This window comes from Amblyomma mixtum, chromosome 6 (genome assembly GCF_055824585.1).
Source record: "Amblyomma mixtum isolate Tamu chromosome 6, ASM5582458v1, whole genome shotgun sequence".
In the NCBI taxonomy this organism is placed as follows: Eukaryota; Metazoa; Arthropoda; class Arachnida; order Ixodida; family Ixodidae; genus Amblyomma; species Amblyomma mixtum.
The window spans coordinates 135407583-135421734 of record NC_143017.1 but is presented as its reverse complement, the minus strand read 5'-3'; the positions used below and the strand labels follow the sequence as shown (position 1 = coordinate 135421734).

The 14152-nt window shown below is 51.8% G+C and overlaps 1 protein-coding gene across 1 annotated transcript in view; it reads left to right on the top strand.

Annotated features, from left to right (window-relative positions):
• Positions 1-14152, top strand: part of LOC149340476 (SMAD family member 7-like) — a 130822-nt gene that overhangs the window by 70818 nt on the left and 45852 nt on the right. Inside the window, exon 3 of the mRNA XM_089551131.1 lies at positions 11003-11059. Coding sequence (XP_089407257.1) covers positions 11003-11059 — 57 coding nt within the window. The remainder of the gene's footprint in view (positions 1-11002; positions 11060-14152) is intronic.

Genomic DNA, 14152 nt, shown 5'->3' with positions numbered 1-14152 from the left:
TCGCGGGGTTGCTGGACTGCGCAGTGGAGACGGGGAGGAACTATTTCTGCCGTTTGTGGGTCCCCCCCACTCTTCCTCATGGGCCGTAAAGCTGTTGGGCGACAAAGGGAACGACGTGCGGGCGTGTGTGTGTGTGTGCAGGCGCCACGGATGAGCAGCTTGATAAGAGAGGCTGGCGGTCTAATCTCGCGACGTCGCGTTTTTTCTCAATGGCCACGTTTGTGGCTTGGCAAGGAGGCATTCGTCTGCGGCTAGATCTCGGTTTGGGGAGGAGAGGAACTGGAGGTTACGGGAGATAATCGGCGTGTGACGATGTAAGGCTCGGCTCTGGCAGCAAAAAGTCGGTGCGACTGGTCGGTGAGACCCACGGCCTCAGACCCTTCCGAAACGGATCCTGAACCCAATCCGGCCCTCACTTTTAGACAAATTACTCAGTTATGCCAATCCGGCCACGCGATTTATCCTAAGCCCTGTAAGGGCCTTACAAAGACGGACTAACGCACACTCCTCCGTCTTTATACGAAAACACTGCCGTGCCCGGCAGTTTTAAAGCACTTTGATCCTGCACTTACAGGAAAGTGCCCACACTGTGCGGAGAGTCTTCGGACATCTTCCACATAGTATGGACATATCAGTCAACCCTGAACTTCGCCCCAAAACACAACCCCACCTGGGAGGACTGGGAGGCAGCCTTGCTCCGCTGTTCCGACCTGGTGAGCCAGAAGGCTCTGGTCGAGCGAGCCCGAGCCGCGGCGGTCGCCAATAGGCTCCTTTACTGAGGAGCGCACCTAGTGATTGTGAGGGGTGGCCCCTTCCGGGACACCTCAAACTTCCTCCCTGTTATGTATAAAGTTTTTCAGACAGAGTAGCTAGTGTTTCGGGTTTCGCGCACCAGAACGCGCTCAGCATTGTCGTACTTAGCACCGTGTATGCAGGGTCTATTGTTGTATTCAGTAACGTTTTTTCTTTTCATACGAATGCCATAACGGTTGCAAAACGCCGCTTTAGAGGTTCGGTTATTTGGCCAGGCCCGTTTTTCTCAATGCTGGGATAAATGGCAAAGAAGGATGCTCGTGGTTGCGTAAGCGAAGCGCTAAAACTTCCTGGACGTAAAGTGCGTTGGAGAAAGTTGGCAGCGTGGGACAACCTGTCGAAATGGAGAACGGTTCGGACTTTCTTTTTTTTTTTCTCTCTCTCTCTCTCTCTTGGACCCATCCAGAGATAACTTAGCCCGCGAAGCCCCTCGTGCTTTTTCCTGGCACTTGAAATGCGTGGCGAGTCGACGCGCTGCGCATAGCATGCTCGATTGCGCAACAACCAAGTCTAGGCATTCCCCAACTCCCTGTCCGCACACACATTGACTGCTTTTGGCGAGGAACCGGGCGATTACATCCTTGCTTGTTTCGTGGCCGAGCGCGTGGTTTCTCGAATTACGCCAGATAGAAAAGAAGGGCAGGAATGCCGGGAAGTATGGATTTCGTAATGTACTCGAGAACTAGTCTTAACAGAACGACTTTTCAGAAATCAAACCTCATGGGAATGCTCTAATAATTTCCATAGGCACCCAGCGGGAGAAATTTTATTGCACCAAATTTTAGTGAAAACGACACTGTTAGAGTAATTTTAATATGTACACAATGTGGCACAGCTGCCATGTTTCATACGCTGAATCCTGGTCGCCCGGCTAGACATTAGAGAAGATAGAGATATACTAAGTTCCCGTCATTTCCGCAGTGGATGTAGTGCTCTTGAAAAGGAACTCGCAACTACGGCGGTGCCTCTTTTCCCTCTGCGGGTGGTTTCGAGGAACTCAGTGGATGCGAGTGGTATTGCGGCCACGCATCAGCCCCTGCAGCCGGCGCCCGAGCGGCGGCGAGCAGTGCGCGAGCGGCGCAGTGTACGAGGCCCCTCGCCTCGAGTGGGAGTCCCATCGCGGTCGTGAAGATAGCGCAGTGTTTTGTGCGCTCGAGTGCGGCGAGGCGTCGTCGGCGGCGACTGATAAGCGCCGTGGTAAATAGGCAAGCCGAGGGCTGGTGGCGTCTCGGCCGCAGTCGCCATGCGTTTGCTCAAGGGGCCGAACTGCGTCCTTGCCGCCGCTTATCGACGCCTGAATGGACGCCCTCCCCCACCAGCTTTTACGCGCTAGAAGACGCTGTTTTTCCTTCATCCCCCTCCCCTCTGTCTGTTTCTTTCTGTGTTGACTTCTGGCCGGTTTGTATTCTGCATGCCGTTACAGTGTGGCTTTTTAATTAGCGTCGCAGTAGCCCTCTTTTGACGTCATTGGCGCAGTGGCTCTAACAGAGCGCCACTGGACGGCTGACGACGAGGACTTTTTCGGGGGCTAGGTTTCCAGCTTGCGCTGCGCTGCCGGCTATTTCCTCCAATAATGGCATGGCACCGCGCTTTGATAAAGCTGCTGCGTCATGTGTTCCATGTAGCCTAACTGGATGGGCAGACCACTTAGCGCCGGATTCTCTTCAGAACCTTAGAAATGCGGCGTTAGTCTTGCAGTTTGTTATGACTTCAGAGCAGGCTGATACGGTTCGGCACTTTTCGTTCCTCTATAGTTCATTCTGTACCTCAGCGCAGGCCGAATCCGAGGAATCTGACGTTGCAGCCGGGGTACGTTGTGTGGTTCTATCGGTAACAATCCCTTCTGACAAGAACTCTGTAACGTCACGTGTTTGATCGAGCAAAAAAAAGTCGGATAGCGTGGCCCCGAGAACTACTGCTTGCGTCTTGTTGTTTGATGTCCATTCGCCTTGCGATGAGAGGAATCGCTGGAAACCGATCCAAGGGTTGTAGCAGTCGAAACTCGTTGTAACGAAGTTGAAGGGGTCCGGCGATTACTTCGTTATAGCCGCAGGTTCATTATAGCCCGTGTTGACTGAGGTTCCGAGGAGAATTGCCTTTTTTCGTTATATCCGTTATTTCGTTATAGCGAGGTTCGACTGTATTTCATTCTTTCAGCCACCGCCTGGGATAAGTTTTACCAGTCATATACAAGAAAAAGTATGGCTTTTCTGTCGGAAGTTTTGGAAACACTGCCGTGCTTTTGTCCTTTCCTGGCTACGATTCTTCTCTCCCCACTGGCTGACGTATACGTAGCTCGACGAGTGGTCTGGCGGCGGAATGCTCCTCATTTCTGGTCGTGCCGGCCGCAGATAAAAAGGAGGCGGCGACGATGCCCGCAGAGGAGTCACGACAACGACGCGACAGAGTATATCCCTCCCTCCCCCCCACCTCGCTCCGGCAGTCGGCTCGGCCGAGCGTCGTCGTCCGCGGCGAACAAAGGCCCGCGCTGCTTCTGCCGCCGCCGCCGCCGCCGCGGCCGCCGTTCCGGAGCCGATGGGAAGAGGAGGGTTACCTTCGCGGCGGCGGCGGATATTTCTGGTTCTTCTTCGATGGTCCGCGCTCTGCCGTCGAAGATAGCCGACGCCGCCGCGGCGGCCGCCGTCCCCTCCCCCCCTCGCCCCTCTTTCGGAACCGCACGCGCGCGCGGCCGTTGGCGCTGTCTTGGCAGCCGGCCCGTCGCGGCGCCAGCGTCCCGTCTCGCGCGCGGAGGCCTGTCCGGCGGCGCGTGCCTTCTTCCTCCTGCCTGCGTGCCTCCTCGCCTTCCCGGTGCAGCTTGCAGCATGCGCGTGACGTCACACTAGCCATGCTGCTGCACCCGTATAGGCTTGAGGTTCTGTTTGAGGGATTAGCAGGTCGTGAATATGCAGGTGAAAGTCCTGAAACCTAGTCGCAATGAAATGAAAAGGGAATAAGTGAGTGAAAACTTTACTGACAAAAATCGAAGAGAGCGACCGGGTGGGCTCTTAGTCCGGGGAGAAAGTCGGCCCCACCGGTGGCCAGGGAGAGAGAAGAAAAGGAACGGCTTCAAGGGAGCTTGGCTTGTCGAGGGAGTCGACGTGACGTAAAGCTCTCTCTCCAGTCTTCCTTCCTCAATGATGCAGAGTATATATAGTACGAGCACGCCTGCTTACCGCAACTTCTCGCCGTTACGAATATGTCCGCGATGTGCAGCAGCCTGTTGATGTCACGCATGCTTATCAGCTCTGAGCGATTACACTTCTGCACTATCAGATCTACGTTACTTCGACGCCGCGGAAGCCTAACAAAGGAGTAGGGACGTGGTATTAATACCCCCCCCCCCCCTTTTTTTTTCGCTGTAAGCATTGCATACAACGTCAGTAATCCTGGAACAAAAGGCAGAAATAAAGGTGGAGGGAGTCCGCACTTACAGATGAGATATCGCGGGCTTAACAAAAAAAGTCAAGGCTGGAATCGTACCAAACGGGAAGATGTGGAGAAAAAGCTGTACCTTCAGAATGTGTACGTCTAGCTTTTAACCGGATGCGACATTGTTAGAGCAGTACTCCCACTCTTTCTCGTGCGCGAACGTACGCACATTATATGGTGCGCACCAAGTATGTAGGAGGAGATTGTAAACGGCAATGCCTCTCGGTAAGTTCGCGGCAATTAATAAATTGAGCGGTTTTAGTAAAGCTTATTTTGCGCGGCAGTTTTTGTGATGCAAGAAAAAAAAATCTGCTCGTCCGAGTTGTTGTTAGCCTGTGCAAAGATGGCACATACCCACACTGGGGGATCGGCCAAGAATCGGGAGGTAAAGGTTGCTATTCACCTGTACATACCAAAGGCTAAAAACACCCGGGAGAGCAACACCGTGGGAGTCTACTACAAGTAGGGCAGGGAGTGAAAAAAGGTATGAGTTTGTATTGGAGAGAGAGAGAAAAAAAGAAGAGACCTCGTCCGAGTCCGACGCCGAATATTTCTTTTGTTTCTCTCTTTATATTAAACTGAAAAGCATGGAGAAGAGAAAAAAAGGGGTGAGGGTTTCCTTTAATTGCACCATCCGCGCTGTTTCAACACTGAAGACACATTGCAGCTTTTCTCGCGGTGATTGATCGATTCGCTATGTCCGACGCAGTGGCGTGGGATGCGCCGTCGGGGCTAAACTTGCGCCATCAGGCCGACGAGCGAGTCTCCCAGTGCGCGCCTGTCGGCTTCACGTGCTGTCACTCCAGCTTGCGAAGTCGGCTTTCAGCGTACTGTGACACTTCTTGTTTTTTATCCACGACTGCTACGGTCCTATCTTTCGGTCGTCGGGCATTGGGAGACTTATCATGTAGTCATCGTTTATTACACCTTTACAGGTTTGTTTCCGGCTATTACCCAAATGACGGGGGGGGGGGGGGGGGGGGTTAAATGAACTGTAAGTACAAAGTTAGTGTACCAGATTAAAACGAAATGATTAAAACGGCGTTGATATTTTTTTTTCAATACCGTGGCAGTAGAGGCTCACTCTAAAAGCAGTCCCCAAACGACGCTTTTACTTTATGCGGGGCTTTCGAGTCCAGCTTTCTCGGACAGCACTTTTAATTCTGAGGTAGCTGTGAGATATTATAAGATACTATTGCAAACATGTGTGCTCGGCTGCTGACCCGAAAGACGCGGGTTCGATCCCGGCCGCGGCGGTCGAATTTCGATGGAGACGAAGCTCTACAGGCCCGTGTACTGTGCGATGTCAGTGCACGTTAAAAAAGAACCCCAGGTGGTCGAAATTTCCGGAGCCCTTCACTACGGCGTCCCTCATAGCCCGAGTCGTTTTGGGACGTTAAATCCCATAAACCATATTGCAAACATGTGGCAAAATCTCACTTTTGAAGTTTTTCTGCACTTTCTTTTTCCTTTCTGAGTGAGTGTAGCTGCTACTCAATAGCCAGCTATAGTTTCTGCGTGCATGTCAAGCCTACTGCCCTTTTTCGGTTAAAACTGAACTGAGTAAATTTCAATTCTGCGTACATTTTTTTTTTCGGCTTTAGCCGGCGAACCGAACTCGTAATTACGTCTCGCAGCATTTCTTCGTACATCACAACTTGCAGCGCATGCAGTTGTCGTTCATCTTGTGGTTACTGCCTTTTTATTCCTTCGGTCTGTAGCGCAAAAAAAAAAAATAATAACTCGGACAGCTACAACGGAGATGCAGTGTCCTTTTTCTCTTTTGGAATCTGCAACTTCTTGTTCGAGAGTAATGGAGATATGCATTCGTTGATCGGAGCTGATCGCCGGAAACGCAACTCGATGGAGTTCTTTCCACGAGGGTGTGATGCTTGTGTTCTGTGTATATTTATACGCTTAATACCACTGTCACGCTGGTATTTTCGAGACCTTGATGCGATTCGATCAAGGCTTATTTCGGTGGTCATCCTTCGTAGCCACGCAGTCATTTGAATGTATATGGGGTCCCACCCTACTGACCGGACGGCGGTTTCCCCACGGCCAGTGTTGTTCTCGTCTCAGAAACCGACTGTTTTCTTGAGCGCGGTTTGAAAATCAGGCGGAAACATTTTTATGTAAAGCGTTTTCGTTTACTTTTCTACAACGTATGCGGGTGCTTGCAGCGCCATCTTTCTCATCCCTCAGGATCAGGGAGATAGTTTAGGTCAGCGGAATACTAAGCAACGCTACTCAGAGGTGACGCGTTGATGTTGCTAATTGTGAGGAGAATTTAACAACGCGTGTAATTGGCAGCGGTTTAGTGGCGGCCTCTTCGAACTCTGTGCTCGGGTGGACGATGCGGCAAACGCGCAATCGAGCAGTCTTACCACGACATGACTTAAACTTTGTTGAAATAGTATCTCCGCTCTCCGAGACTTGTGACGGGCGAGCCGCAATCCTCGGCTGCTGCTGCGGGTCTTATCGCGCGCTCTTTTCTGAAGGGGCGATCCGCGCATCGGGCGTCAAGTTGCGGTTATCCCGCCTAGTTGTTTGCCTAGCGACTCGCCTTTCTGTTTTTTTGCGGCCTTGTTGTTTTCTTCCTTTCTTGGTCCTGTCTCCGCGGAGGGAGTCTCCTGGCGCTCGAATTTCCTGGCTCCGTGGTTATTACGACTGAGTGTCACGTGACCGGAATTTGCGTACGCACTTGCGCGCGTGAGCCCGTAGCTGCTCCGGCTACGAGCTGAGTGCGCAAGAAACCCGCGTAGTCGGAATGGTGGCTATTCGCGTGACGTCATCGGCATCGCTTGGGCAAAGACTGTACAATTGCCGCTTTTTGCCGCATAAATCGCCGAAGAAGTTATCCGTGTACATTCTCATTCAAGCATCTTTGAGGAGAACGAGGGGGGGTTAGAGGCTTGCTGAATTTCATCGTTTGCTGCTTTGTGCACCGCAGCGGTCTTCCAGAGGTTGGAGGTTTGACCATCCGCCTCGCCTCGCATGCGGAATGTGCGGAGGTTCGATCCCCAGTGCCGCGGGATCGATACCCACCAGTTTCAGAGTCGGTACAAGCTTTCCCCTCTCTGTGGAGAAATCCGCGCCTCACACCACGACAACTGCACTAGGTGCGGGCTTCCTCGACTTTTATTAGTGTGCCATCACGTATAGTGTAATTCATTCCCCACATTTGGCCGTTGTGTGTTGTCTGAAGCCGGTTTTGTGGCAGGCTGCTCACCTGCCGAAGTATATATACAGGGTGTTTCACCTAAGACTTTCTGCAATTTTTAAAAAAAAGCTATTTGAATTAGATGCGCGCTTTTTCTGGCATAGCATTGTCAGTGGTGTAGTACATCATAATGCAGCTAAGCCGTGCTAATTAGCAGGCTTGTTAACCAATATTTAATAGTTAACTTTTAAACTATTACCGTTGGGCTCCTTAATTATTGAGTGGCATGTAGCCCACCGTAAGTAATGTCCATATCCGTTTTTAGAATTTCGAGAACGCGATTATCCTCGGCGCTGTGGCCCAACAAATTTTGGCTATTTCGACGAGTTAGGTTCACTGGAGAGGTTGCTTTGCCTGCAAGCTTCTCAAACCGCATGTATTTTGGCGCGATGTAGGCGAAATTTGTTGGGCCACAGCGCCGAGGATAATCGCGTTCTAGAAATTCTAAAAACGGATATGGACATTACTTACAGTGGGCTGCATGCCTCTCAATAATTATGGAGCCCAACGGTAATAGTTTAAAAGTTAACTATTAAATATTGGTTAACAAGCCTGCTAGTTAGCACGTCTTAGTTGAATTATGATGTACTACACCACTGACAATGCTATGCCAGAAAAAGCGCGCATCTAATTCAAATAGCTTATTTTTAAAAATTGCAGAAAGTCTTAGATGAAACACCCTGTATATATATATACGTAGCAACCTGCCCACTGCCCATCGTATCAGGTGGCAGCTCATTTAATCAGTGTGGCTGAAGAGCAACCTGGATCGCAACACAACCCAAGCAACCTGGCCAAGTCCCACCGATGGCAGCGCCTGCCATAGAAAGGCCAGGAGTGGTAGGAAGATCTGTGAATGGAGAGAATGATCTATACCGCCTATACGCACATTAGCCCATTATCGCTATTCGAGCAACTGCCATCCGTGAAGGCTGGATCCGAGCCCTGGAACTGAAGTGAACACCGAATTGCTGGTGCACCAGATTCGCATTTGGCCTATCTACGCAAATCGGCCAACATTTTTGTTGTTGTTGTTTTTGATTTTTCTTCTGGGAGGGCCTTACACACGGGATCACGGGAACTCATTCAAGCCCTGCTCGCCTACGTTGTCCGCAAGCTCTCTTTGCGAGTTCCTTCCCTTCGTCCTCGCCGAACGAGCGAGCCCAACCTGCTTTATCACACCCATGCCACTTTCTTCCCCCCATCCCCCAGAAATTTAACCTCTTTGAGCTGGATTAAAGCTCCTTTTCTGGTTTATTCGATTGGCTTGAGCTTATGATGTCACTGTCAGATGCAGGCTTTACCCCAGATTACAGTTTTGTTTTCATTTCTTTTTTCGCAATGACCAAACAGTCGAAGTGAAATTCTGGGGGAAAAAAACAAACGGGCCTTCTACCCCGCCTCGGGGAGACCAAAGCATATTAGCCGCCATAGCGCTGCTTTGACAAACTGCCCTTGCGCTGTTTGCTTTGTCTGTGTTTCGAACGACATAGCACATCAGGCAAAGCTTGTGGTAACCGGAGCTCCAGATACGAAGGCCAGTTAACCAGGCCTCGTAACATGGCCACATCCTTGTACTGCAGCTACCGAGCCACCTACCGGCGCCTTTAGCACCACAGAATGTCGGGTGCTATGACGGAGGCGAATACCCCACTGTGGAGGAGCTGTAAACCGACAGCCCTTGCGCAATTTATTTGCGGGCTTGTTGTACCGCCGCGGCATCATTGTGTGGCCGCCTCTACCGTCGCCATCTTGGAGTACCAGAACGGAAGCGCGGCGTGCGGCCCTTATCTCCCCATTCCCATTCGAAACGGCTGTACCCAGAAATGGCGCCGATGACGTTGCACGCGAAACTGGGCGGTATACGAGACGAGAAGTACGGCTTGGAAATGCGCCAGCCTGGTTCTGGAACCGCGCGCGGGACCTCGTGAGAACGTTGAGTGGCCGGATTGTGGCAGTTCATTTATTTAGTTCGCGTGACCGTTAACCCCGTCCGGGGAGGAAGAGGTGTTTCTTTGTTCGTGGTGTAGAGCTCTGTTTGTGCGCGCTACAGGTGAACAATGCGTGCGTGTGGGAGAGTGGAACCGTGCTTTGGGTGCGCATTGTTGTCGCGGTCATGTGTGATCTGTCTTCGATTCGCTAAAGGGAGAGAGGCAGCCGTTTGGAGAGGTTTAGCACAGCGCTATTTCCACCACCTGACTATAGCTGCAGTCGTGCAGCGCGCGCATGCGCCGTTCCTTGCACTCTCGGAAGCGGTAGAATTAGTGGCAGGTTAAAGTATTCTACCACCCGCGCATTCGCGCAGTACCCCTGCGTGGCTATCGTCTGAACGGTAATTGTGAAAATTTACCGTAGACACTTTGTTAAAGTTCTCTATTGTTAGCCAACTTACGCAGCATAAAACGACGCGCTGCGCGCGTTGCGTTGCCTTGTAGCGCATCAACATACCTGTACCGTATATGTGGCCTCGCCAGTATTGCGTCGACGCGCGGTGACCTGCTCTGTTGGTCGCTACACTTGGGCGTTTGTTGTGTAACAGAGGCAGGTCTGCTTGTGGTGTATTGCCATTTTTTCACGCACTACCAATGTTGACAGTATACGGTCATGCGGTCTCTCACGTTACGTTCGCCGAGCGAAGGTTTTGCAAGAGGCGACAGGCCGTGCGTGGTTATCGTATTGAGCTACGTGTGGCGAATAGTGAATTTCTCGCTGCTTCCCTTCTTGCGCTTAATTCACTCTTCCTCAAAGTTCAGTGTGGCCTTGACCGCAGGCTGTCTTCGAATCTTGTAACCGGCGCTCTGTGGATTGCATCAGACAGTTCGTGTTATGGCGAAGTGATGCGGTTCGAAGTACTACACTCTACAGGTCTCTTTTGGTTAAATCCGCAAATAAACGGTAAAAACTAAAAACCGTACATGTTTGTTCATCATACCTTTCGCCATGCGTCAGCACCGAGGACACTGAAAAGCGACGTTGCTTTCTTTTTCCGACTGTTTTCAACAGAATCATTCCGCGCTTATGCTTCAGTGCCTTACTGATCAACTACTGAAGAAACGCAAATTGACGTCGTACACAAAGCAGAGCTGGTCGCTGCGCCGCTATGGTAGAGCGCAAAATACGGATGCCGCGCTGCTGTTGCCATCGGGCGTTAACTGTTCTTCGCTAACAAACCATGCACCCTAGGACCGTGTGTACGAGTTCTCCACCCCCGCACTTCTATCTCTTCCTAGCCTCTCTCTCACTCCCCCCCCCCCCTCCCCTTTCGTTTCATACGCTTGATCTGGTTAACGTTTTCATCCAGCGTGAGACGGTGAACACCACAATTTACTGTTCTTCGTTACTTCCTGCTCAGCTTCATCTTACGGCGACGTGGCAAGTCTTGTCGCAACTCGGAATAAGTTATTTCTCTAGTCATTACTGATAGAGTTTCAGTACCTGGTCGGTGTGATGCACGACACAGCCGGATAGATAAGTGTCGTTGTGCTCGTGCGTTGAAAAAGTTGCTCAGTGTGCTTTCTCTTTCTTGTCTGTGCGCAGAGTCGCCACCGCCTCCGTACAGTCTGCTGCCTCTGGAGGAGACCTACCCGCCGATAGGTGAGTAAAAGCTTGCCGCCTGCCTTCCGTCTTTCGCTTCAAACATGTCGCGCTGGGGGGTCACTTTACATTTTAAAATTCGCCGTGTGTATGCATTATGCATGCCTCGACTTCCTCTCCTTTAAACAGCTACGGTCGAATCTGCTCCACGCGTTACGAGCAACCCGTGTGTGTGTGTGTGTGTGTGTGTGTGTGTGTGTGTGTGTGTGTGTGTGTGTGTGTGTGTGTGTGTGTGTGTGTGTGTGTGTGTGTGTGTGTGTGTGTGTGTGTGTGTGTGTGTGTGTGTGTGTGTGTGTGTGTGTGTGTGTGTGTGTTACAGCTAGTCTAGACTCGCACCTTACTAACCTTACTATGTGTGCGTGCTTGCCTGCAAATTGCGGCCGTTTTTGGTAAACAAATACTCAGTTCGTCGGTTCGATATACGTAGTGTAGCGCATGAGAGCGCGCGCGCGCAAGGCCGTGCGCTTATCGCATCGGCAAAGACGGCAAACACGCCTTCGATACGCTGCCTCTTGCTACTGTTCCGCAGATTTCATCAGAAGCTACACACGGGGCTATCTCTCCTCTCAAGAGGGCCTCCATCACTGACACGCTGCGTCCCATCGCGACAAGTGTTGCCCCAATTATGTAGAGGGCAGTGGTAATGGACGCATGCCTATAAGAGTGCCAAAATGGAGGGTAACCAGGCGGACATGCGCTACCTGTCACTGTGATGGCGTGCGTTGTCGCATGCTGTGTGTACATCCTTGCGACGTTTTATTATAGCCGCACGCTGTTTCAATTTTCTCGCTGCGAGTAGTGCTAAGGAAGCACGCATCGCGGGCCACACTATATAGCTGCATTGTCAAGCTGCATCTGTAGAGAACCGACTCGTTGAGTTTAGTCGACCTGTATTTCACGGAAACGGGCTAGGACTCGGTGTTCGTGTAAGCACCTTGATGTCTTCCTGTGGGTTGGGCCTGTGTTTGTAAAAAAACATCTGTGTGCTGGGCGATGCCAGCGCAAACTTAATCCGGAGTCCTTTATACGGCGTTCCCGATAAGCCCGCACGCAATTTCGGGACGTCAAACCCCGTGTGCTGCTACAGTGAACCTGCGTTTTTGCTACGAACCCCCATGCATGCGCGTTCAGCGAATGGAATCGCCGGGCGAAGGTTCCCTGGCTTATGTAGTCCATCCGCTTTCCCGGCGCCGCGGGTCGACCGAGGCCACCGTCGTCTTTCTTTTTACTATCGTCCTTTATGCGTTTTCTCGGTACTCCGGACGGCGTCCGCGCCGTGTCTAGACAGTGTTCATCGACCGCGTCGCGTCTCTGTGCCCACCTGTGCTGCTGCCGCCGCCGCTTCGGCGCGTTCTTATTTTTGCGCCGCGGTGGTGGGCTGTTGTGCGTGCCTGCCGTGCGGCGCCTGCCTTCGACCGCAGCAAGGCCACCAAGGCCGCGCTCAGTCAGGCGGGCGCCGGGGTGGGCGGCGGCGGCGCCGGCGTCGTGCCTCTGTGCGTATACGCTGTTCGTGCCTGGCCGGGCGCCCCCCCCCCCCCCCCCCCCCCCCCCCCAACTTTTTTTTTGGCGCTCGGTGTGTTCGTGCCCGCTGTCGCTTGGGCTCATCCCGCTAGTCACGTAACGGGTCTGTGCGAAGTGCCCCTCCTATGGCGTCGCGAAGGAACGTCGCCGTCCGTGTTGTCCAACCAGTGCGACCCCGTACGCACGTATGGTAGGCGAGCACTGTTGCTATCTAGCTCCGGGGACCATACCTCGGCACCAATAAAGGTGGCTCAATCACACTCACACTCACGGCCACTCGCACTCACATCCACTCATTCATACTCACACTCATGTCCACTCACACTCACAACCACTCACTCACATTCCCACTCATGGCCACTCACACTCACGACCACTCACTCGCACTCACACTCATGACCACTCACACACACAACCACTCACTCACACTAGCACTCATGTCCACTCACACTCACAACCACTCACTCGCACTCACACTCATGACCACTCACACTCACAACCACTCACTCGCACTCACACTCATGTCCACTCCCACTCACGACCACTCACTCACAGTCACACCCGCACTCATAACCACTCCCACTCACAACCACTCACTCACACTCATGACCACTCGCACTCACAACCACTCACTCACACTCATTTCCACTCACACTCATGACCGCTCACTCTCATTCAAGTTCATTCAATCTTTCCTTCATTGCTAACAACGGAGGGGATGAGAGATTTATTGCCGCGGCCGATTGCCCTCGTTGCTCCCCTAGCATAGCCTGAGTCGCAAAGATGGGGCGGCAAGCAGCCCAGGCTTTGTCGGGCTATTGGCCAACAGTATCGATGCTCTAAGGAAGTGGTCACTCATCACGCATATTCCATGCACCGAATGCTACGCACGTGTGCTCCTGGGCTTGCTGCTGAGGCGGTGAGTGCCTGTTGAGCGTCAGCTAAGACGCTTAGACAATAAATCAACTCCACCTTGGGGGATTCCCCTGAACATCTGACCAATTTCAAAATATACAAGATATTATTCAGCAGTAGTTTTTATTTTAATGTGTAACATCGGCAGAGCAATATACGGAATAGAGAGGATAAGGCGCTGGTTTCTTCACACTCAAAATATGAAGAAAGGGAGGGGAAAGCGTCAGGGTGCTTGCCAGCATTTCCACAAAAGGTCTCGTCTTCACCCAGACGAAGACAGCCCTCTTGTTAAAACGTTTGCAAGCACATTGAGGCTTTCCCCTCCCTTGTTCACCTCGTGAGTACCTGCAGAGGAAGGCAGTCACTGCGTCGCGAAAGCATCAATGTAACATCGCGCTTCCAGAGTAATTTCCATTCTCTCTAGACCCCAGAAAATGTGACAGATTTGTTTTTTGTTACTCTCACTGCAAAAAAGAACCTGAAAGCTTGCCTCAAAATGACCCGGCAAAGTAAACAGTTCTTTGAACGCAACATGATGGGTCTTCGGCCACTAAAAAACCTGATTGGTCATAGCACTGCACTGTAAACAATGACGGAACAGGTCCGACAGAGTAAATGTATGGCGCAGACTTGGCGATTAGGGTGCTTAGATGATTG